This window comes from Schistocerca cancellata, chromosome 3 (genome assembly GCF_023864275.1).
Source record: "Schistocerca cancellata isolate TAMUIC-IGC-003103 chromosome 3, iqSchCanc2.1, whole genome shotgun sequence".
Lineage (NCBI taxonomy): Eukaryota > Metazoa > Arthropoda > Insecta > Orthoptera > Acrididae > Schistocerca > Schistocerca cancellata.
In genome coordinates, this window is record NC_064628.1 from 248,503,195 (window position 1) to 248,529,786 (window position 26,592).

The 26,592-nt window shown below is 39.5% G+C and overlaps 1 protein-coding gene across 1 annotated transcript in view; it reads left to right on the plus strand.

Annotated features, from left to right (window-relative positions):
• The window catches only part of LOC126174881 (corepressor interacting with RBPJ 1), a 91,945-nt gene extending 87,907 nt beyond the window's left edge, over positions 1-4,038 (plus strand). Inside the window, exon 7 of the mRNA XM_049921299.1 lies at positions 3,216-4,038. Coding sequence (XP_049777256.1) covers positions 3,216-3,678 — 463 coding nt within the window. The 3' untranslated portion in view covers positions 3,679-4,038. The remainder of the gene's footprint in view (positions 1-3,215) is intronic.
• The last annotated feature ends 22,554 nt before the right edge of the window (positions 4,039-26,592 follow it).

Consider the following 26,592-nt stretch of genomic DNA (forward strand, 5'->3'; position numbering starts at 1 on the left):
ATTTTTCTTACTGCTGTCTGTGTAATATATTAACCCACCTGACTAAGTACACTATGTGATCAAAAGTATCCAGACACTCCCAAAAACATATGTTTTTCATGTTAGCTGCTTTTTGCTGCCACCTACTGCCAGGTACTCCACATCAGCGGCCTCAGTAGTCATTAAACATCATGAGAAAGCAGATTGGGGTGCTCCACAGAACTCGTGGCTTAAACCGCGGTCAGGTGATTGGGTGTCACATGTGTCATATGTCTGTATGCAAAATTTCTGCACTCGTAAACATCCGTAGGTCCACTGTTTCTGATGTGATAGTAAAGAAACATGAAGGGACACATACAGCACAAAAGCGTACAGGCCGACCTCGTTCTGTTGACTGACAGACACCGCCGACAGTTGAAGAGGGTCGTAATGTGTTATAGGCAGCAGCTATTCAGATGATAGCACAGGAATTCCAGACTGCATCAGAATCCACTGCAAGTATTATGACAGTTAGGCAGGAGGTGAGAAAACGTGGACTTTATGGTCGAGTGGCTGCTCATAAGCCACACATCACGCTGGTAAATGCCAAATGATGCCACGGTGGTGTAAGGAGCATAAACATTGACGATTGACCAGTGGAAAAACATTTTGTGGAGTGACGAATCACGGTACACAATGTGGCAATCAGATGGCAGGGTGTGAGTATGGCGAATGCCCGGTGAACGTCCTCTGCCGGCATGAGTACTGCCAACAGTAAAAATCTGAGACGGTGGTGTTATGGTGTGGTTGTGTGTTTCATGGATGGGGCTTGCACCTCTTGTTGTTTTGCATGGCTCTATCACAGCACAGGCCTACACTGATGTTTTAAGCACTGTTGAAGAGAAATTCGGAGATGGCGATTGAATCTTTCAACACAATCAAGCACCTATTCATAATGCATGGCCTGTGGTGGAGTGGTTAATGACAGTAACATCCCTGTAATGGACTGGCCTGCACAGAGTCCTGACTTGAATCCTATAGAACACCTTTGGGGTGTTTTGGAATGTCGACTTTATGCCAGGCCTCACCATCTGACATCGATACCTCTCCTCAGTGCAGCACTCCATGAAGAATGGGCTGCCAGTCCCCAAGAAACCTGATTGAACGTATGCCTGCGAGAGTGGAAGCTGTCATCAAGCCTGAGAGTGGGCCAACACCATATTGAATTCCACGAACTTCTAAGTCATTTTCAGCCAGGTGTTTGGATACTTTTGATCACATAGTGTATTTGTTTTCATACATCAGCAGCAGCTGTGAACTTTGGTGTGACTGCTAAAATGTGGATGCTTATGTACTTTAACCAAGTACTAAAAGTGTATTTAATTGGTTATAATAAATTTGGAGACATATTTTACAGTGTTACATGTGTATCAATGAATTAAAATGACAGCTATGTGCACTGTGTGTAGACCAAGGCATTATACCCTCTCTGCAGTTTCAACCTAGTTAGTTAATTGTAAAATTTGACTTTGGTACGTATTTTTATCCATATACATCTCATATGGCTCCTCTAAGCCATACGGACACACCTGTACAGCTATGATAATACAATTGGAAGAAACTCACACATCAGTTTTTGCACCTGTTTAATGAGTGGGTGCTCAGGCTAACAAGAAGTGTAGGGTAGAAACCCAAATAGTACAGGTACTGAATAGCTGCTGAAGCCATTGATGAAGCATGTAGCAATTTGCAACTTGTTGATCAAGTGGATGGTAGAGTTTCTAGTTAGCTACAGTTTGTCGATGGTCACTCATGTAGTTAGGCAGCTGTTTAGTTGTCATACTCGAGTTGAATGCTGGATAATATTAGCAGCACAGCTGATATGACATGGCTGCTTTCACAGATGGCTCTACATTTGACAGGAGAAGAAATGTCTTAAGGATTCAGAAGTTTGTTTTTGAAGGAAATGATGATGAAGTAAACAAATTAGCAGCTGATAGCCCCTGAAAAGTAATAAAATATTTTTAGTTAGGGTACTGAAATGAAAACAGAATTCTCTGTAATTTACTGAGAGACAAGGATGTTCACTAAGGTAATTCAAATCAATTTGGTTACTTGTTGCAGAAATCGTGATAAGAAAATCTTAGGTTGTTTTGACAAATTCTATCAGTTGATGTAAGGACATGATTAATGCAGGTCATAACAATGTATTGGCTGACAGATACACATTACAGTTTGACAGTGTTTGTTTACTGTGCACAGTGTCAGTCTTATTTGGTATCTTTGATATGTACTCGTATCCTGTAATACGGTGACTGGTGTATAAGAGCAGATAATAAATGTTATTTTGATGATGACATGTAATTTAGGCATGTACAACATTTTGTGACATTTCAGCTTTCACTTGAGAATAGCTATAAAGCCAAGATCATGATTGTGTGAAATAAATAAGTAGTAATTTACAGTCATGTGGTGGAAATTTCTTTCAATAAGTTCTTCACGACAGTGGTTCCCCACAAAGGAAACCTCTGAGGAAAAATACTGTATGTCTTTCCTAAGAGTCACCAGATGCCTTTTCTTTGGTCTTTCTGAAGGTACTGCCAATAGTGTACCAAAAAATGTCTTCTTGGTTCTCATTATAAAGTAACTTTCCTTAAGTGTAATTTTAAACACCCAGTTGTTGGAGCAGCTATGATTAGACTGGTATGATATTCAGTAAAAGAATATTTATCATCAGTGACAGACACACGAGGCTTAATCAGTCTTTTTAACAATGAATTGTTATGGCTAAATCTGCTAGTGAACTGAAGCATTAATTGTAGACAATTATTTTCATTATGATAGGTTTCTTTCAGAAAATAAGATTTTATTGTTGGACATTGGCATACGGTAATATGCCAAAAGCTGATTTAAACCACAATTTTGTGTGCTGAAAGATGAATCTAGAATATGGGTACACAGATGAGTTGGCAAGAAAGGAAGAAGTAAGACTGATAGATGTGTTTTAAAATTCTCTCTCTCTCTCTCTCTCTCTCTCTCTCTCTCTCTCTCTCTCTGTGTGTGTGTGTGTGTGTGTGTGTGTGTGTGTGTGTGTGTGTGTGTGTGTGTGGAAAAGAGGAGGAGGGAGTATACTCAATGACATCCAGTTACAGTCATTACTGCTGATTGACTATGTAAAGAGTTGTTTCATAATTTCCAGTGCTGCATTTTAATTGTTAAGTATGGTGTTTCTGTAGCTCTTTTTTTTATGTTTTCAGAGCTTTACTTAAATTGGAAAAAATGGAAAACGGACATTCAAAGGAAAAGAGGAAGAAACACAAAAGCCATTCAAAACACAAGAAAGAGGATAATACAGACAGTTCTAATTCAGATGGAGAACAAAAGCACAAGAACAAGAAAAAGAAATCAAAGAAAACATCAAGCAAGAAACATACTGATAAAGACAAGAAGAAACAGAAGAAAAAGCAGCACAACCATAGCGAACAATCGTCATCTTCTACCTCAAGCTCAAGCAGTAGTAGTGAAGACAGTAGTAGTGAAAGTGAAGCAGAAGAAAACTCAAAAGGAAAATCAAAGTCAAAACATTATCATGAAAACAGAAAATCTGAAGATAAAAGACACCCAACCTACAATGATGAACAGTCTGACTCAAAATTAAGAAAGAGAAAATCAATAGAAAACCACGAGGGATCTTCAGAAAAGAGGCAACGTAGATCTTGATTTCATGCCATGGTCAGAGAACATTGGCAACAGTTTTCATTACAGATCAGTTTGTTTCAATAGACAATAATTTATAAAATTTTCTGGATTTATTTGGAATAAGAAATATCATGTGAGAAGTAGTTGTTGGAGAATATTTGTGTATTAATTCCACACATCATTGTTATATTAATTGTTTTAAGTGATACTTTGTGACAGCCCTTCCATCTGTGAAACTGAAGCAGCCACACTTTGTGCAAACTGAGATTTGTGTTTAATTAGAGAATTCTGCTAGTACTGTGTTATATATAAAGGTTTCTTTTATTCACAGAGTAAAATGTAGAAAAGGAGCTAATGAAATAAAATTGATGATGATTTGTATCGGTGGTTAGATTAGTAACCATGTGATCACCCTCAAAATATCATTTGTCCGCCGCTCGTGGTCTCGCGGTAGCGTTCTTGCTTCCCGAGCACGGGGTCCCGGGTTCGATTCCCGGCGGGGTCAGGGATTTTCACCTGCCTCGAGATGGCTGGGTGTTTGTGTTGTTCTCATCATTTCATCATCATCCGGGAAAGTGGCGAAATTGGACTGAGCAAAGGTTGGGAAATTGTACGGGCGCTGATAACCACGCAGTTGAGCGCCCCAAAAAACCAAACATCATCATCATCACCCTCAAAATAATTTATGTTTTTAGATGGCAAAATATTGCATTTTTAGACTAGCTATAGTTGAAAAATAATGTGAATTTGCTAATTTATGCGATGAATATTTTACCATAGTGGTCAGTCTTCCATTACAGACTGAGAAAAAAGTGTATGAACAACGCAAGTACAAAACAAAGTAATTTTTTAGGTTTTGCAGGCATTGCCCCACAGCTCATAAAAATTTAAAGAAAGTTATTTTTATGTATCAGAATGAACAACTTATAAACAAGCCTTTATTTTGCTACTAGGTTCAGTCTCTCTGATTATTTTCAGGTAACATAAAAATTGTTCTTGCAACCTATATGCATCACTCCTGTAGTGACATGAATAATAAAAATAAAGTTGTAAGAAGCCAGTGTGTGTCACTGTCAACAAAAAAGTATTTGTGCTTTAGTTTACTCTTATTACATTGCCTCATTTTGTTTTTGCTGTTGTGTGTGGAGTGTTCTTTACATCCGATAAACTGAACAGATGATTTCTATCACTGATGATTTTTGTTTTATGGGCATTAGGTTGTGGTCCAAAGCACCTTTCAGTGCAACTTCTCTTCTCTTAATGCTAGAGATCTCATCATAGGCTATAAAGACACAAATAGTATTTTCAGACTTCCACAAGTTCAACAAAATGAACTATTTGTGCATATTACAAAAGCAGTTGTATTACGACTTTATCAGATGGGTGCTCAAGTTCATGAAGTTCTTCATACTCCTCCCCCCTGATGTCGCTCATGTGTTGGCAGTCACAGGCATGACACCACTGACAAGACGGTGTGGGTAATGTACTGTTTTTCTTCCACCACCAGGCCCATAATGCTGCTGATGCAGAGGAGGCATATCTACAGTGTGTGGCCTTAACACTTCGGTTTGCCAGATGTAAGTGGATCTTCCCACTTTCAACAAGTCCAAGGCTGGATCCCAAGCCTTGCTTGGTTGGAAAGATTTTTTTTTAATTTTTTTAAATTTATTTATAAATTTACTGTACAGCCAGATCTCTATGGATTCTTTGAAGATTCAATCCCAAAATGTGTTAGCCTGTTGTAATTCTGTTATAATTCATTATATATCCTCTAGATATGTTGGTTTCTGGAGTACTATGCTATCGTTAACAGACCCCCAACAAAGCTTTCATTGTAGATGGCAGGTGAAATATACACTTGACATTATAATTTTTTCTGGAGAATTTTTCCGATTTTCTCTGATATGTTCACTGGCATAAGGTCTACATACTATCACAGCAGCTTTTTCTTCTCTCTTTAGATGATGTTATGTAACTGGTGTTACAGAAAACAGTCTGTAGATGCTGTAGCTCCACTGCTAAACTGTTGTAAGTCAGGGATTTTGTAGTCTCGATGCACTAGTGCTTTTAAAGGACTTCTTGTTGCAAGAGATAATGTAAATAGAGCATGTCCAAAAATGGAAGTTGGTTATTTTCTTCTATACGTGCTATGAATATCATGTTTTGGTGCAGTGAGTTCAGACGTAACAAAGTCTTGCAGAGGTATCTGTCATCCATGCAGCCAGATTATGAACATTATTATCTATGAATTGGTTGCATTGTCGTCTGTTCTCATGTAGGCACCAACTCAACCGTAATATACCCAATTGCGAACAAATGGAAACTATGCTCAGGTGAGCTGCAGAAATCTTCAGCCAATTCTGAATAATACTCTAAAAATAAATTTACTAATTTTTTTATGTTATTTAACAATTATGAACTCATGTTAAACCTTTCCCCCAGTCTGTATTATTTAGTGTAATCGTTTTTCTGCAAGAGTCAGTTATAGCATATCAGGCAAGATTTCTTTTTATCCTTGAGTTGCAGTGCCATAAAACTTGCAAATATCTAGCAATTGGTGAACTTGACAAAAAAAATTCAAAGAGAAAAGTTGTATAGCATTAAAATGTGTTTTCAAAAATTCAGAGAAGTGTCAAAGAACCTAGTTGGTTAGTAAATATAATCATTTATCAGTTTTATGGAAATTGATTGTTAATGACAATCAGTCTTTTTCTTTCCATTCAGTGGTTTATTTTTTCCACTTTTGTTGTATCATTTACTTATCAGTACAATCATTGTCTGGATTTTGTTGCTCTGCTGAGGAATACATTTGTTTCCTGCAAGCTGTTCTGTTGGCCACTGCTAAATCTGGCACTGGAGGAGGCATCACTCATCAACTGACCAGAAACAATGATAAACGTGCAGTTTTGGGTTAACTGTACTGCAGTCACTGTTCACGAAAAGTGCAGTAAATCCTATTAGACGGATCAGTTTGCTACAACCAGTACAGTGTTAAATGAGTCCCACTTTTATTGTCCATCTGTTCAAAAATTTTACCTTAAACAAAAGGCATATTGTGTGGGGAAAGCACATCATGGGATTACATCAAATATGAGGTGAAGAAACCAATTTTTAAAAAAAGTTGTCTATGATGTTGCAAAGAAATTTTCAGATCAGTAATTGAAAGAAATGACTGGGGCACTTGTGAAATTTTGAGAGGGCATTTTGAAAATCTTGTTGTTGAAGGTACATACCATGGTAATTGTGCAAAAAGAGCATCAGGAACTCATCTGAAATACTGACACTGCTGCTGTAATCCTGGAGGACATTAGCTCACAAGTTTATGAAGTGGAGACATATCTCCCTTCAGACAAGTTCTGGATAAAGTTGAAAGTAATATTCAGATTCACTTATATTACCTCTCAGAATGATCATCCATCCAAAAAACAAAGGAGACCATTCAAAGCTAAAGAAGACAATCGGTTGCCTTTCAGATTCTGTTATTTTAGCTGTAAGACAAAGAGCTATGTTTCTAATACACTACTAAATCTTCAGAAAATGACATACAAAAAAATGGATAAAGAGATGTTGCAGATGTGCTGTCAGCTTTTGAATTAACCTAACAATGATATCAGACAGTTTGAAGTATGCAGAAAGCAGTAGAAATCTCTTAAGCAATTCTTTTATCCAGTTTGCATTCAACGAATTGTTCCATGATAAAAGATCTTGAGGCCAGTGTGCCCATGCAACATTATGTCTGGAACACCACAACCTAACTCCTGGACTTCGAAAATGGTCGTGTTTGACGATTTTCCTGGGTGTTCTCACCTCTCACTATATGAGGGATGTCCAGCATTGTTGATCATCATCATTTTTGTGGTCCAGGTGTTATGTTGTGGTGGTCCAGGCATAATGTTGCATGGGCGTACTGACCTCCAAATCTTTGAACATGACACTCACTGGTCAACTTTATTATGACTCTGTACTCCTTCCCTATGTGCGTGAACCTTTTCAAAGCTGCATTTGGCCTTTTTTTTTTTATCATTTTAATGGATGAAAATTTGCAACCACATTGAACGGTGCTGGTGGAGAAGCTTTTAGGAACGAGAGAATATTTGATAAATGGACTGGTCTGGCCATTCCTCTGATTTAAATCCCATCAAGCAAGTGTGGGATGTGTTGTGAAGGCATACTGCAGCATGTCCGCATGCACCAACAGCTATCGAGTGGTTGTCAACAATGCTGTTGGAGGAACCTTGTGGCCAGCGTGGGAGCACATTGCAGAGCATGCATTCTCTTCTGTGGTGATCACAAACCATTTTAAGAACCATGTCCCACCTTTTGCTATGTCCAGAGGACCAACATGAATGTGGTGAATTCATTGTAATTGTTGTTGTTGTTGTTTTCAGTCTGAAGACTGGTTTGACTTTTTATGTTACACTATCCTCTGTGAGCCTTTTCAGCTCATAATACCTACTGCAATCTACATCCTTCTCAGTCTGCTGACTGTACTCATTTCTTGGTCTCCCTCTACGATTTTTACCCCCAACATTTCCCTATAATACTAAATTGGTGATCCCTTGATGCCTCAGAATGTGTAGTACCAATTGTTCCTTCTTTTGGTCCGGTTGTGTCACAAAAATTTTTGTCTCTCCCAGTTCTGTTCAGTTCCTCCTCGATAATTATGTGGTCAACATTTCGAAAGCTTCTATTCTCTTTTTGTCTAAACTGTTTATCGTCCGTGTTTCACTTCCATGCATGGCTACACTCCAGTCAAATACCTTCAGAAAAGATTCCCTACACTTAAATCTCTATTCAGTCTTAACAAACGTCTCTTCTTCAGAAACTCTTTTCTTGCCATTGCCAGTCTACATTTCATATTCTTTCTACTTTGGCCGTCATCAATTATTTTGCCACCCAAATAGCAAAACTCGTCTACTACTTTAAGTGTCTTGTTTCCTTATCTCATTCCCTTCAATTTGGCTACATTGCATTATCCTTGTTTACCAAGTGTGGTGGTGCAGTGGTTAGCACACTGGGCACACATGAACTCGCACTTGGGAGAATGACAGTTCAAACCTGTGTCTGACCATCCTGATTTAGGTTTTCTACGACTTCCCTTAAATCACCTCAGGCAAGTGCTGGAATAGTTCCTTTGAAAGAGCACAGCTGATTTCCTTCCCCATCATTCCGTAGTCCAATGGGACCGATGACGTCGCTGTTAGTCCCCCCCTCCCCCGAAACCAACTGACCAACCATTATCTTTGTTTCGCTTTTGTTTATGTTCATTTTACGTCCTCCTTTCAAGACACTGTCAATTCTGCTCTTCCAAATCCTTTGCTGTCTCTGACAGAATTACAGTGTCATCAGCAAACCTTAAAGTTTTTATTTCTTCTCCCTGAACTTTATTTCTTCTCCTTGAACTTTATTTCTTTTTGTTTCCTTTACTGCTTGTTCAATGTACAGATTGGATAACATCGGGGACAGGCTACAATCCTGTCTCACTCCTCAACCACTGATTCCTCGACTCATAATTGACATCTGGTTTCTGTACAAGTTGTAAATAGCCTTTGGCTTCCTGAATGTTACTCCTGCCACCTTCAGAATTTCAAAGAGGGTACTCCATTCATCATTGTCAAAAACTTCACTGTACTATAAACGTAGGTTTGCCTTTCCTTAACCTATCTTCTAGGATAAGTCGTAGGGTCAGTGTTGCTTTGCGTGTACCTACATTTACCCAGAATCCAAACCTGTCATCCCTGAAGTGCCTTCTACCAGTTTTTCATTCTTTGTAAAGAATTTGTGTTAGTATTTTGCAACCATGACTTACTAAACTGATAGTTTGGCCGGTCTCTCATCTGTCAGCAACTGCTTTCTTTGAAACTGGAATTATTGTGTATTTCACCTGTCTTATACAACTTATACACCATATGGAAGACTTTTGTCATGGGTGGCTCTCCCAAGGCTATCACTAGCTCTAACGAAATGTTGTCTACTTCCAGGGCCTTGTTTTGACTTAAGTCTTTCAATGCTTTGTCAAATTCTTCACACAGTATCATATCTCCCTTCTCATTCTTCATCTATGTACTCTTCCATTTCCATAATATTTATCTCAATTGCATTTCCCTTGTACAGTCCCTCTATATATTCCTTCCACTTTTCTGGTTTCCCTTCTTTGCTTGGAACTGGTTTTCCATTTGAGCTCTTGATATTAATACAGTGCTTCTCTTTTGTTCAAAGAACTCTTTAATTTTCCTGCAGGTAGCATCTATCTTACCACTTGTTCTACATCCTGACATTTGTCTGCTTAGCCATTTTGCGCTTCCTGTCAATCTCATTTTTTAGATGTTCGTATTCCTTTTGCCCTGCTTCAATTATTGCATTTTTATTTTTCTTCCTTTCACTGATTAAATTCAATATCTCTTGTGTTATCCAATGATTTCTACTCCTACTTGCCTTTTTACCTATTTGATCCTCTGCCACCTTCACTATTTCATCTCTTAAAGCTACCCATCTGTCTTCTGCTGTATTCCTCTCCCCTGTTGTAATCATCTGTTGCCTAATATCCTTTTGCAGTTTCATCAGTTTAAATCTACAGTTCATAACCAGTAAATGATCAGAGTCTACATCTGCCCTGGAACTGTCTTACAATTTAAAATCTGGTTTCTAAATCTCTGTCTAACACATAATGAATCTGAAACCTTCTGGTGTTTCCAGGTGTCTTCCACATATACAGTCTTCTTTTACGATTCTTAACCCAAGTTTCAGCAATGATGAAATTCACTCCTTTTCCCTAGTCCTCATTTACCAACTATTTTTACTTCTTTTCCCTACTATCGAATTTCAGTCCCCCATCACAATTAAATTTATGTCTATTCCAATTGTCTGAATAATTTCTTTTATCTCATCATAAATTTCTTCAATCTCTTCATCATCTCTGGAGCTAGTTGACATATAAAGTTGTACTGCTGTGGTAGATGCGGGCTTCGTGTGTATCTTGGCTGTTATAATGCGTTCACTATGCTGTTCATAGTAGCTTACCAGCATCCCTATTTGCTTATTCAGTATTAAACCCACTCCTGCATTACCCCTACTTGACTTCGTATTTATAACCCTGTATTTACCTGACCAGTAATCCTGTTCCTCATGCAACTGAGCTTCACTAATTCGTACTATATCTTACTTTAACGTATCCATTTCTCTTTCTAACCTATCTGCCCAATTAAGGCTCAAATGGCTCTGAGCACTATGGGACTTAACATCTGAGGTCATCAGTCCCCCCAAATTAAGGGATCTGACATTCCACACTCCAAACCGTTGAACGTTAGTTTTGTTTCTCCTGATAATCACATCCATCTGAGTAGTCCTGACCTGGAGATTGGAATAGGGGACTATTTTACCCAAGAGGATGCCATCATTTAACCATGCAGTAGAGCTGCATGTTCTGGGGAGAAGTTATGGCTGTAGTTTCCCCTTGCTGTCAGCCGTTTCACAGTACCAGCACAGCAAAGCTGTTTTGGCTGATGTAACAAGACCACATCAGTCAACCATCCAGAATGTTTCCCCTGCGACTAATGAAAAGGCTGTTGCCCCTCTTCAGGAGCCACACATTTGTCTGACTTCTCAACAGATACCCCTCCAATGTGGTTGCACCTGCAGTATGACTGTTTGTACAGCTTAGGCACTCAAGCCACTCCACCAATGACAAGGTCCATGGTGCATGGAAGGGGAGGGAGTGTCAGTGTAATTATTGCTTCTGAATAAAAAAAAATTTCATTTCTGTTTCTCTAATTGCATGTTTCTTTCAGTTACTCCTGTACTATTCTGTAGCAGTTCTTTCTATGTATAGTCCAAGTTTCAACGAGGTATATTATATGGCAGTGACACATCGTGCAAAAGTTACTTTTTGTCCTTAAGTTTTGCACATCGAAGTATTATCTCGATGCATGTGATTTGTATTACATTGTTAAGTGGTAATATGTACTTACCAGATAGGCTTTTGTCACTTTCTTAGACTTGTTCTAAACCCACTTTGGTGCTGTACTACTTTTCTCTTTGGACAATTTTGCATCAAATTGGCCAGTTCTCATATATGTAAAAGTAGAAAAGTAAACATAAAAAACTGAGTTTATCATATGGAACAAACTAGCCATTCCTCCATCCTACATAACATTATTTAAAATACTCACCACGATAATTACATTTCCACAGTTTCCAGGAAGTGCAACGACGACAGCAGTTTTAAGCTGCTGCTGTGTGAATGAATTTCTGTGACAATTAGGGTAATCCTCATGCAGGGGCAGTTCTACCTGAGCTTTCGTGGACTCCAGACAAACGACATTCCTTTGAGGCTCAGTCCACACATTGGTGCCAATATTTTTGCCATTGCTGGCGCATCGGTGCTGTAAGCTCCTCGTACATTATGTCACGCTGGCAATAGTTGTGGTTTGAAAAATGCAGTAATTTTGAAATAAAGAGGACATTTGTTAACATATGAGGGGAGGGAGGGCTGGGAGTTTGTTGAACCCCCTAAGCTCTCCCCTCCACCCTCTATCTATGCTCATGTTGCATTACCTACCCCTATAACACTGCACAAGAGCAAGCTGATTTCTGCAGATTTTTTGTTAACCAATTGCCTTTTCTTTTTGATAAACCCTTTCTATTATAACTTGTGAGAGAACATAAGTTATGCTGTTGGGTGGTTATGGTTTCAACACAAAAGATTCAGCTAATGCTGCTTTAATTTTGCTTTATTTACGAGAGCTGCCACAATGGGTGAGGTGGTGGTGTGGTTAGCCCATATGAATTGCATTCCGAAGGACCACAGTTCAGACCTTATCTGTCTGTGTAGATTTATATTTTCCATGATTTTCCAAAATTGCTTAAAGCAAATGCTGTGATGGTTCGTTTGAAAACGCGTGGCCGATTTTCTTCCCAATTCAAACTTGATCTCTGTCTCTAATGACCTCATTGTTGACAAGATGGTAAATCCTAATCCTCCCTTCTGAAGCTGCCATAATTCTGTCTGTTAGACACATAGAGCATAAATAAATATTATAGGCCTACAGTTTTCTGAGCAGTAGAAAACTCCATGTGAAAAATGCAAGTAATGTCATTTGCAGCTTTGCTGACATCACAATTCAAACTTTGAAAAGGATATAGAAGTACTAGAAGTAAAGAACAGTACATGAATAAATTGGATGTAACTTTATTCCTGAAACTACTTCTAAAACGTTCTGTGCTTCTGGGGCAGGGGAATTAATAACACAACAAGAGTGTCGAGATACCACAGTCAGTAACTACACAGTCAATGCAGATGGTAGAATAACAGGATTAAAAATTGCAGCAGTCATTTTATCTCATTTAATATTTTTACTCCCGAAATTCTTTCACTGATGGATATCATCTGAAAGGGTTCCAGTTGTCTAAATCAGAACATTCAGTTTTCTCAGCTTGGACAATGCGAGCAACGTTTAACAGCTGATGCTAATGAAAACACAGAAAAGTTCAGCTACAACACACACATTTCCTTGATGTTGAATCCTTCATGTACATGGAATTACTGAAAAATGTACAGTGTCATATCTTCACCAGTGTTACCATTTTTTTTTAACTCAGTCCTATTTACAGTGAAAACTGGAGCAATGGTTTAGTCTCTACACTCTCAATAGGGAGGAGAGTGCTTCAAATCCCCATCCAACCATTCGTATTTAGGTTTTCCATGATTTTTCAAAATCACTTGTGTTAAACACAGTGATGATATCTGTGAAAAGGTAATGTATGATTTCCTACCCAATCCAAGCTTGATGATTTACCTCTATAAAAAGTTAAACCATAATCTTTATTCCTCCATCCATTTTACTTCGGGAACCATCCCTTCTGTTGTATCCATGAATGAAAGTACAACAAATAATAGAAGGCATGAGCAAACAACACAGTTTATTTCTATACAAGCAAAGACAGAAAAAATGTACATAAGTTCAATGGCTGGGCTGAGAGCTGAAACTGGGACAGTAAGTGGCAAACTCCATGGAAGAATCCGGTCAGGTTGCAATATAGTAGAAATCCCAAGAAAGTCCAGTACCAATCAGAGTAAAAGTCCAGACGAGGTCGATCTGAGTGGTGAGGCAGCAGAGGTAGCACAGTGTAGGGTGATAATGCAAGTGTGTGGTGCCACATGCACTTGTCGGGCCCTGGCAGCCTATGGATATGGTTGCTGGCAGTGAGTGCTCTGGCATGCCCAACGTGATTGGAGCGGCATTAGCGTGTAGCTGTTTCATGATTGTATGCTGCTCAGGGCCACTGTGATACTGCAGAGGCAACTACACTACTGGCCATTAAAATTGCTACACCAAGAAGAAATGCAGATGACAAACGGGTATTCATTGGACAAATATACTATACTAGAACTGACATGTGATTACATTTTCACGCAGTTTGGATGCATAGATCCTAAGAAATAAGTACCCAGAACAACCAACTCTGGCCGTAATAACGACCTTGATACTCCTGGGCATTGAGTCAAACAGAGCTTGGATGGCGTGTACAGGTACAGCTGCTCATGCAGCCTCAACACGATACCACAGTTCATCAAGAGTAGTCACTGGTGTATTGTGACGAGCCAGTTGCTCGGCCACCATTGACCAGACGTTTTCAATTGGTGAGAGATCTGGAGAATGTGCTGGCAAGGACAGCAGTCGAACATTTTCTGTATCCAGAAAGGCCCGTACAGGACCTGCAACATGCGGTCGTGCATTATCCTGCTGAAATGTAGGGTTTCACAGCGATTGAATGAAGGGTACAGCCACGGGTCGTAGCACATCTGAAATATAACGTCCACTGTTCAAAGTGCTGTCAGTGCGAACAAGAGGTGACCGAGACGTGTAACCAATGGCACCCCATACCATCACACCGGGTGATACGCCAGTATGGCGATGGCGAATACACGCTTCCAATGTGCATTCACCGTGATGTTGCCAAACATGGATGCGACCATCGTGATGTTGTAAACAGAACCTGGATTCATCTGAAGAAATGACGTTTTGCCATTCGTGCACCCAGGTTCGTCGTTGAGTACACCATCGCAGGCACTCCTGTCTACGACACAGTGTCAAGGGCAACTGCAGCTATGGTCTTCAAGCTGATAGTCTATGCTGCTGCAAACATCGTTGAACTGCTCGTGCAGATGGTTGTTGTCTTGCAAACGTCCCCATCTGCTGACTCGGGGATCGAGACGTGGCTGCACGATCCATTACAGCCATGCGGATAAGACGGATAAGATGCCTGTCATCTCAACTGCTAGTGATACGAGGCCGTTGGGATCCAGCACAGTGTTCCGTATTACCCCCTGAACCCACCGATTTCATATTCTGCTAACAGTCATTGGATCTCGATCAATGTGAGCAGCAATGTCACGATATGATAAACTGCAATCGCGATAGGCTACAATCCGACCTTTATCAAAGTAGGAAACGTGATGGTACGCATTTCTCCTCCTTACATGAGGCATCACAACAACGTTTCACCAGGCAATTGCTGTTTGTGTATGAGAAATCGGTTGGAAACTTTCCTCATGTCAGCATGTTGTAGGTGTCACCACTGGCGCCAACCTTGTGTGAATGCTCTAATAAGCTAATCATTTGCATATCACAGCATCTTCTTCCTGTCGGTTAAATTTTGCGTCTGTAGCACGTCATCTTTGTGATGTAGCAATTTTAATGGCCAGTAGTGTATATACAGGGCTTTTGTAACACGCCGACTGGCGGATCAAGATCTAACTCAAAATGACAAGGGGTCGTACTGTGCTGCTGGTGTACGGCTTTCTGCTGTGCAAAATTGCTTGAGCAAACCAATCGACTACTACGGCTGATCATAGAAGATTCCAGTAGCAGCGGGGGATGTGGAAGGAGCCTCCACGCGTGCATTATCTGAGATAAGAGGCCGAGAATCATGTGTCAGATAATGCCGGCGTCCCCTGGAAACGTTGCCAATCCTTCCAACACCGGAAAAGCAAAACCAGACATGAAAAACTAAAGAAAAGTAAGTCCAGTAGCAGCTGAGTGTCTCGCAAACACTTCAGGCCTAGCTAGTACAGTAGTTGCACTCTTAGACAACAAACTGAGGACGGATCAACCCTTTGGTGATTGGCAACTGCAATGATAATACACACCTATGAGACAGTCGACTCAAATGTTATATAATAACAAACAGCATTTTCTCTATATGCAAAATTCGAGGTCGTACAGCAATTCTACACCACAAATAGATAAACTCAAATATCCAAATGACATTGACAATCGCTATCTACCAGCTATGACGAGTCTAGCAGAATAAAGCAACAACACACGTTATCTCCCTATCATCCAAAACAAGACACCAAAATTATTCAGTATGATACCTGTTTATATTATGTCAAGCTAAATCGTAAAGCCAGCTTGCAATTGTCCTCACAAGCAACAACTTCCTTCCAATGCAGAACAATTTCTCTGGAACTGCCTCATAATCTTTTAATAACTTTATGCATTCATCTCAAATATGAAGTGAGTGCAAAGACCGATCATATTAAACTCATATTGGGACAATGTTTATACCAGGATAAAGATAACTGAAGAGAGAATTTTATTTCTTTCTGTGTAGTCTAATGTTGCTACGTAAATAATGTTATACAATGTATCCTACAGATTAACCACACCATCTTTGTGAATATGATTGCTGACTTTTCGTAACAACTTCAAATAACTTCAGTTCTGATTTTCTGTCACTTAGAACTTTTCTTACGTAAATGTAATCTTGTTAGCTTTTATTAGTATTGGACTCTTGTGTAGTTCACATGTACCAAAACAATTAAGTGATTTTTCACTGAAACCAAAACTTCCTAATACCAGTTCGAGGTTATGCTACACAAGAAGCTAGTAATGTCTCTGAAACTTAAACCTTTGCTTTCGTCATTTTGTAAGAGTTTCTACTGATTCAGATTTATGTAATAATACTGTTTTCTGAGATTATTCATCTCTCAATTTCAACCAAATAAGTTTCCCTTGCACTTTGAAATTAAATATCCTTCCAACACATCACTTTTAGGGGGACACTTAAACTTGCAATTAGGTATCTCAATACAAGTTGAAATCTCCTAAGTGGTCAAATGCCAGCAAAGACTATACCCTCCTCACAGAAACGGAAATTCAAGAACAAACAAAAATATAAACAAAAAACCTTGTCACTTCTACTAACCAAGTTTTTTGTTCAGTTACGTGTTGCTTGTAAATGGTTCCTTTTTGTTCCCGTTGCGTACTAACTCCACCTGCTGGTGGAATCTCTCATATCAAGGTGAAACAGTTTGAACATCCAAACAACAACCAAAAATGTGTTCAAGGCTTTCCCTCCTTGATACATACCAGTCACTACCAAACCGCTCCCAAAAACAACTAAGAGTCCAATCACCTCTGGGTGAACGCAACCACTAATCATACAACACGAACAGGAAATCGGGTTCTACCAATTCCCTAAAAAATCATCAAATGTAAAGCTCTCTCTCTAACACGGTTCACGCTGTATCTACAGCAAAATAACCACTCCTTCCTCCCAAACCATCCATAGGATGACAACCAATTGACCACCCGAAAACACAATTTTGCCAAACCACTGTCTAATCCGCGACTACTTCAAAGTCCCGGAACCTACATATATTCCATAGCTTGGACTTGGGAGGAAAACTACAGTCACAGCTACATCTATCAACAGGGGCTAAATGACAAAGTTGCCACACTGTCTCCGTAAATTGCACAAAATACTACACTGGCTTCACCAGCCAAACTCCACCTCTCCAAAGCCTTAAACACCAACTGCGATGCCTCTCTACAACACGCATTGGGTCGGTACTATATCCAACCTAGACCTACCCTGAAATTAACTTTATCAGTAAGAGGTCCACTGGGGAACCATTCACATGAACAAACATGTTTTATCGCCTTTTAATGCTTTACACATATATGCTTATTGTACTTATCAGGTTTTATTGGCTATTTAGCAGATTGGATGCTCAGCAGTTGTAAAGGCGAATGAAATCCGTAATTTTGACACACCACACTGTGCCAGCACAACCCAGCTGAACGACACTGCTCATGAGCCGGAAACTGCTGTCAGTGGACTGTGTGATGTGTGACCTGTAGCCATGTGATAACAAGCTCCATGGTGTAGACTCTGATGATACCACATGTCTTCTGCACTTGGTTTAGTACTCCCACACAGTTTGATGCTATTAATACAACTGCTTTCCTAGTAAGCAGAAAAACCTGATTTTGAATTACTAACAACAATTAAACATGGTACTATGAAAACAGTAAGATTCTGCGTACCATATGCGTTGGTACAGAGGAACTATTTCAATATGTATGATGGAGCTATGTCTGTTGAACTGAGATCAAAGATGTATGATAACGTCAAAAGGCAAAGAGTTTTGGTAAAATAAAGTGTCCAGGGCAATCTTTGACATTATTTACAGAATTTCAGGTCACGCTGTTGTGATGGACTGTGCATTGCTATCATGGAAGAAAGCAAATATGTGAAGGTGAATGGTAACCATGAGACACTGTTTACACTCGTATCAAGGAACTAGGCACTACCATCGTGTTGTATTTTGCTAATCCCTGTATTAAGTAACAGATGTGAAAATTACCGAACAATCAGTTTAATAAGCCACAGCTGCAAAATACTAACACGAATTCTTTACAGACGAATGGAAAAACTAGTAGAAGCCGACCTCGGGGAGATCAGTTTGGATTCCGTAGAAATACTGGAACACGTGAGGCAATACTGACCTTACGACTTATCTTAGAAGAAAGATTAAGGAAAGGCAAACCTACGTTTCTAGCATTTGTAGACTTAGAGAAAGCTTTTGACAATGTTGACTGGAATACTCTCTTTCAAATTCTAAAGGTGGCAGGGGTAAAATACTGGGTTATTACAAATGATTGAAGCGATTTCACAGCTCTACAATAACTTTATTATTTGAGATATTTTCACAATGCTTTGCACACGCATACAAAAACTCAAAAAGTTTTTTTAGGCATTCACAAATGTTCGATATGTGCCCCTTTAGTGATTTGGCAGACATCAAGCCGATAATTAAGTTCCTCCCACACTCGGCGCAGCATGTCCCCATCAATGAGTTTGAAAGCATCGTTGATGCGAGCTCGCAGTTCTGGCACGTTTCTTGGTTGAGGAGGTTTAAACACTGAATCTTTCACATAACCCCACAGAAAGAAATCGCATGAGGTTAAGTCGGGAGAGCGTGGAGGCGATGACATGAATTGCTGATTATAATCTCCACCACGACTTTGTCATCGGGTGTCAGGGCTTGTAGCAATTGTAAACGGTAAGGCTTCTGCTTTAGCCTTTTCCGTAAGATTTTCCAAACCGTCGGCTGTGGTACATTTAGCTCCCTGCTTGCTTTATTCGTCGACTCCTGCGGGCTACACGTGAAACTTGCCCGCACGCGTTCAACGGTTTCTTCGCTCACTGCAGGCTGACCCATTGATTTCCCCTTACAGAGGCATCCAGAAGCTGTAAACTGCGCATACCATCGCCGAATGGAGTTAGCAGTTGGTGGATCTTTGTTGAACTTCGTCCTGAAGTGTCGTTGCACTGTTATGACTGACTGATGTGAGTGCATTTCAAGCACGACATTCGCTTTCTCGGCTCCTGTCGCCATTTTGTCTCACTGCGCTCTCGAGCGCACTGGCGGCAGAAACCTGAAGTGCGGCTTCAGCCGAACAAAACTTTATGAGTTTTTCTACGTATCTGTAGTGTGTCATGACCATATGTCAATGAATGGAGCTACAGTGAATTTATGAAATCGCTTCAATCATTTGCAATAGCCCTGTACAGGGAGCGAAAGGCTATTTACAATTTGTACAGAAACCAGATGGCAGTTATAAGTGTCGAGGGGTATGAAAGGGAAGCAGTGATTGGGAAGGGAGTAAGGCAGGGTTGTAGCCTCTCCCCGATGTTATTCAATCTGTATATTGAGCAAGCAGTAAAGGAAACAAAAGAAAAATTCGGAGTAGGAGAAGAAATAAAAACTTTGAGGTTCACCGATGACATTGTAATTCTGTCAGAGACAGCAAAGGACTTGGGAGAGCAGTTGAATGGAATGGATGGTGTCTTGAAGGGAGGATATAAGATGAACATCAACAAAAGCAAAACGAGGATAATGGAATGTAGTCGAATTAAGTCGGGTGATGTTGAGGGTATTAGATTAGGAAATGAGACACTTAAACTAGTAAAGGAGTTTTGCTATTTGGGGAGCAAAATAACTGATGATGGTCGAAGTAGAGAGGATATAAAATGTAGACTGGCAATGGCAAGGAAAGCGTTTCTGAAGAAGAGAAATTTGTTAACATCGAGTATAGATTTAAGTGTCAGGAAGTCATTTCTGAAAGTATTTGTATGGAGTGTAGCCATGTATGGAAGTGAAACATGGACGATAAATAGTTTGGAGAAGAAGAGAATAGAAGCTTTCGAAATGTGGTGCTACAGAAGAATGCTGAATATTAGATGGGTAGATCACATAACTAATGAGGAAGTATTGAATAGGATTGGGGAGAAGAGAAGTTTGTGGCACAACTTGACCAGAAGAAGGGATCGGTTGGTAGGACATGTTCTGAGGCATCAACGGATCACCAATTTAGTATTGGAGGGCAGCGTGGAGGGTAAAAATCGCAGAGGGAGACCAAGGGATGAATACACTAATCAGATTCAGAAGGATGTCGGCTGCAGTACGTACTGGGAGATGAAGAAGCTTGCACAGGATAGAGTAGCATGGAGAGCTGCATCAAACCAGTCTCAGAACTGAAGACCACAACAACAACAACATGTATTAAGTACTGACGTCCCAAAAGTGAGCAACTTGGTGCATTAGATTTGGGTTTCATCCGAAGAAACAACTTTTCTGCAGTTCCTTATAATCTGATATTCGTAACCACTGTGTGGGTGCAGCTGCTTTTGTCAACAAACTTTCATGAAGTGTCACTAGTCATCCACACTGTTGTGGCACCCAGTGTTCATACTCATACTGAGAGAGCAGCTTGTGTAATCTGAAGTGCATTAATCTTATCTATTACAGAAATTGAACCTGCAACTGTGGTTAAAATAGCAGTTAATTAATGTTGTGACCAGTCACTTTATAATATTTTTAAGAACATTAAACAGTATAAATGTCAGCAAGGAAAACAGAGTGCTAAAATGCATTTGGAAAATCCAGGAAGGAATATAGTATTGTAATTAAAATGCACTTTGTTCAACAAGTAGTTGTTTCACAATTACTTGTTAAACCAAATGCATCTTTATGCTGTGTTCCCCATGTTGGTGTTTAATGGGTGCTATACTTACAAAGTACTATACTTACAATTCCAGAATAGCTGCACTTGGTATAAAATGTGAAGCGTCCGTAAATACCTTCTGAAGATGTGTCTTCATGGCTTGGAAGTTAGTTAATGAAAGAGTAAAAGGTTTTAACAAACATTTTAAAACAACTAGTGTTGGTATTATACAAAGCATCAGCAGTGGCACAATTTTACCTTCATACCAGTGACTAGCTCCACTTGTTATAAAATGTGAAGTACCTGTAAATCAGATAACGCACGTAATAGCAAGACTTTGGCTGTCAAAATTTAATAGTAAACTGCTAAAGCATTCATAAGAAATTTCCTTAATTTACTGCCCTCTAGGAAATTGTCATATTCATTTTATTCTCAGAATTGAGACCGAGATGAAACCTGAAGTAGAAAGCTCTGAAATATCTAATGAGGCATGCAAAGTATATCAAAAAGAGAGGTTATACTTCATAGCAGGGAGAGCGCAGTACAGTAGACAAAAATATTTTCTCTATGGAAGTTGAAATTAAGTCTGTGAAGGTATCAGGACACAAATAACTGGCTTAGGTGAACTCAAGTTCATTGTCAAATATTTATACCAGCCACCTCATTCTGGAGTAAATGTTGTAGAAACATTAAAAGAAAATCGACACCCAGTAGAGCGGAAATACCCTGATCATGCAATGTTAATTGGAGACACTGCTGTTTTTCTGGGGGAACGCTGGGGGATGCGTACCCCTAAACTTTTTCGTCGATAGAGTAATTTTTTTTACGATGTTGAGAACTTGGAAGAGGGCCAAGATTTATTTCACAGACGTAAATTATTTATTTCATTGTTTCGTGTTGATAATTGCGATACCAATGATACCAGTGCAGTTTTTGATGGGAAAAGCGATGTCATTGACGGTTTCAAGCATTTCTAAGCTGCAGCAACCGTTCTCGACAACTGAATCGCTGGCAGCCAGTTCGACAAGCATGTAGTGCCCTCACCCACTAATAGCGGGCGATGGTGATGCTAAATGGATATGCGTACGCTCAAACATTCAGCAGACATCTTGCTACTGATAGCAAGAGTAAAGTAAGACGGCATGAAGACTACAGCAGCCATGAACTAAAGCCATTTTGGAAACTGTTGTAATGCTATTAATGTAAGTTACACTGTAGTTTTATAGTTAAATAAATTTTCAGCTGTGTTAAAATTTGGGTCAGTTGAAGCACGGGATACCACTCATCATCTATGCCATTTCAGAAGCTAAACAAGGTTACAAAAGGTTTTTGTAGTGTAGTTTCTATTGTTGTTAATGATAGGTGTGGATGGTTTTTGTTGTATTGTGTCTTTTAGTCGCGTTTTGTAGCTTAAAATATGTGTTCGGTAATATTTCCTTGTATTGTTTTGTATGTCGGAGGGTTGATTGGACTCACCTGTTTCATTTGAAGTGTATTATAGGTTAATTGAAGTGTACTCTCCCATTTTCTTTTTATTGTTCAGGGCTTGATGGGAATCGCATGCTTCATTTGAGGTGATGTAAACTGAAGTGTTCTATACCACATTCTCTTGTATGTTTGGGTGTTTCTCAGTATTGCCTGCTTCATTTTAGCTGTAGTAAAGTCAACTGAAGAGTCCGATACCATTTTTTTTTTATGTCGACATGTTGATGACGTCATGACTAAAAGCAGACGGGTGGTATCTCATGCTTCAGTTATAAGTAATTTTCGTTGCATTATATCCAGTGTCGGAGTACACACAAACTTCTTTTTAGAAAAAAGCACTGGTTGGAGGTGAGTTTAACCTACCGAATTTAGGCTGGACCTTCTATGGATTCATTGCAGACAGTCTCATGCAATAGCTCTGAACACATTTTCCAAAAATTTTCAGAGTAGTTAGTCAACCCATGCAAAATGGAGATATTTTAGACCTTGTAACTACAAACAGGTGTGACATTATTGACAGTATCAGTGTAGAGACAGAGATTACAGATCATGAGGATGTCATAGGAACAACAGTTACTAAAGTTTATAAATCCATCAGAAGAGCTAGGAGAATATCTATGCTAGAAAGAGCAGATAAATAGCTGTTAGCATCCTACTTAGACAGTGGACAGACATAGTCTAGTTTCAGAATGATATATGTAGAGGAATTATGTGCAAAGTTTCAACTGATTGCAAATTGCACTCTGAAGAGGTATGTGCCAAGGAAGTGGATTAGGAATGGAAAAGACCCAATATGCTTTAATAACAAAAGTCAGAAAATGCTGAAGTAGCAGAGCCTGTTGCACACTCTGGTCAAAAAAGGATGTGAAAATGTTGGCAGGCAAGAGTTAGTAGAAAAAAAATCAATGTGCAAAGCATACAACTTCCACCATTACATTAGCAAAGGATCTTGCCGAGAACCCCAAAGTTCTGGTCTTACTAAGATCACTAAGTGAGTCAAGGACTTCTATCCAGTCGCTTGTCAACCAGTCTGGTGTGGTAATATAAGACAGCAAAACGAAAACTGAAGGTTTAAAATCTCACATTTCAGAAATCATTCATGCAAGATGATTGTACAGACATAATATTGTTTGACAGTCACACAAACTCCCACATGGAGGGCACAGAAGTAGGCATCCCTGATGTTAAGAAGCAGCAGAGAGAGTTGAAAACAAATTAATCACCAGGTACAGAATGAATCCCAATTCTGTTATACAGAGAGTACTCTAGGGCATTGGCCCTTTACTTAGCTTGCATTTATGCCGAATACCACAGCCAATGCGAAATCCCAAGCAGCTGGAAAAAAGCACAGGTGACTCCTTAATATAAGTTCGGTAAAAGAATGGTCCCATGAAATTACAAATACACGTCCCTAACACATCCACAGCAGGATTCTTGAAAATATTGTAATCTTGAATGTAATACATTTCCTTGAAGACAGAATTAAGTGTCCACAAAGCAGCACAGATTTAGAAAACATCACTCATGTGAAACTCAACTTGCTCTTTTCTAGCACAATATCCTGTGTATCATTGATGAAGCCAACAGAAAGAGTCCATACTCCTAGATTTCTGTATAGCATTTGACATGGTGCTCTTGTGTACCATGTTAATGAAGGTCTGCTCATAGGTATTAAGTTCCCACATAATTAATAAAATATTATATAGAACAGCCTTGAAAGCATAGAAACACTTTTATCCTTAAATGGTAACCAGCTTCAACCCAGTGTGGACCATCTTTGGACCATATTGTGTAACTGCTGTATTGGCTCTAAGACAATTGGCAAGACGTATTTATGGGAAAGTAATATGTTGTCTACCTCTACCCAGAAAGTGCTCTCTCAAAATTTCAATAGTAAATCTCTCCATGATGCACAATGCCTCTCTTGTAACATCTAACAAATGAGGTTGTTGCGCATCTCTGAACACTCACACGCCGGCTACACAATCCCGTGATGAAACACACTGCTTTTTGTTGGACCTTGTATACTAATTGGGCTGCTGCACTCATTTTGAAATGCTTTAAACGTTTTTGGTTAGTTTCATATGATGATAATATAAGTATTTAAAGCACATTCATTATTAAAAGAATTAAGTGTCTTAAAACGTTTTTTGAGTTGGATTGCTTTTAATTTACCTCCCTATACAAGAGTTAAATACATTAAAAGTTTAATTAATTGAAATGTACAAGTTTTGATATTTTATACTTTCTTCTTTTAGTCATTTCAAAAGGATTTTTGCCAGCCAGCAGCCATCCAGCTGAGGTAGTGTCAGTCAGCCTATACTATGAGCTACTGTAGATGCGCAGTGATTGAAAGCAACTTTTGACAAGCCAGCACCTTAGCACCTAACTGACCAAATTTGTATGACTGTGGATGTGCAAAAGTTTGTTTGGTTGTATTTCGTTTTGTATTGTGGCTTGTCATTACTCATAAGTAGAGTCAGAAGTCAGTTGAGCTGAAAAAGACACTGCTGCAAAAAAGGGTCAGAAACTGGTTCCATTCACTAAATGAATAGTGCCAATGAAGTCAGAAGGATGTGAAGGTGACGTTGAGGCTTCCATTACTTAGCAGGATCTGTATTCTCAGAGGGAAAGTGTGCCAGTGGGTACACAGTTCCATTTATAATTGATAAAGGTTGATAAAGTGCAGATACTGGTACTTAAGAATGACACACTCATGCAAAAATGAGTGCCATTTTTCAACATTTTGCAGATGTTGATATGCAACAATAACATTGTGTAGAAGCATCTGTCGCACTGGCAGTGCAGAGATGAGACATCATTGATGAAGAGAGAAATGACAGGAAGGGTGGCATTTGCATTGAGCAAGAGTATACACAAAAAAGTGTAAGTGATAGTTTTAGAACAAGCAATAGTACAGTGATAGAATTGTTTCTGAAACTGGACACGTTTTACTGGCTAGTCTGACAGGGAATGAGAAAGCTTTAGATTTGAGTATCGGTCTGTAGAGTGAAAAATAGTACTTCAGCATTTTAGAGGGAGAAGACGATTATGGGGATATTGATAGTGATGCACATCACTGGCAAGCAAAGAGAGGTATATCTGTGGGCAGAGAAAAGTCTTCAGTGCTTCTAAGCCATGACCCAACGTGGATGTGTCAATGTTTCATGCTTTGTAAACAAATAATTTATATGATCAACACTTTCAACTCACCATTTGGACATTCCCTGTCACCTGGTAGGGAATTCAACCACAGTGGTGACCCTTCGTCAACAGCAAAACATGTTGTATGCATTTTTGTGTCAAACATCTCATTGTGCAATAACAATGCAGCCATATTTTGTTTTGAATACAGCTCCATGGAACATCACAAATGCAATTAATGCATCTGAAGTGTACTAACAGTGCAATCTTTGTGTGGATATCAACCTATGATAAAATGTGAGTGTACCACAGCTATGAATGCTATGGTACCAACCAACAATACTCCTACTATGTCACAGCAATGGCAGGCAACAGACAACTTGTTGCTAGACTCTGAGCAGGAATGAGTAGGAATCAACTGGAAACTCACAACAGTGGGCATACAATCACCAAGTGAAACCTACTTCAAACTGTGATATGCCCCATGAGTCAGCCATGTCACCCACACCATGTAATGTGACTGGACATCTACCCACTTCACACATACTGTTGTGTCCTTGCCAGTTGACACATCAGAGCTGGCATGCCGAGACAGTTTCTGAACTGGTGCCATGGACAACACTTTGAAGATCGCCACCAGCCACAATCACGGCCCAATCAGCAACCTCCACACAACTGCCAATGAAATGGATTTCTGTATTGTGATAAGTGGCGGCCACATGTAGCAATGGATGATTGATGTTCAGCGTTGGAATATGACAGTTCTAGTATGGAGTTCCAAGGTTGCAGTTCGTAGTGGAGATCACCCTGTGAGACTTAATCTACAAGTAGAGTCACCAATAGCCTTTTCATAGGGACAAGTGTTTGCTACAATGATTGACAGTGCACTCAGGATGCACATAGTCTTGTTGAGACTGTATTCAGTAACGCACACCTTGACAGGCCACTACTTAGTTGTAGCTGTCCTGAAGCACATCCAGCGAATTTCTGTACAATTTTAGTTAAGAAT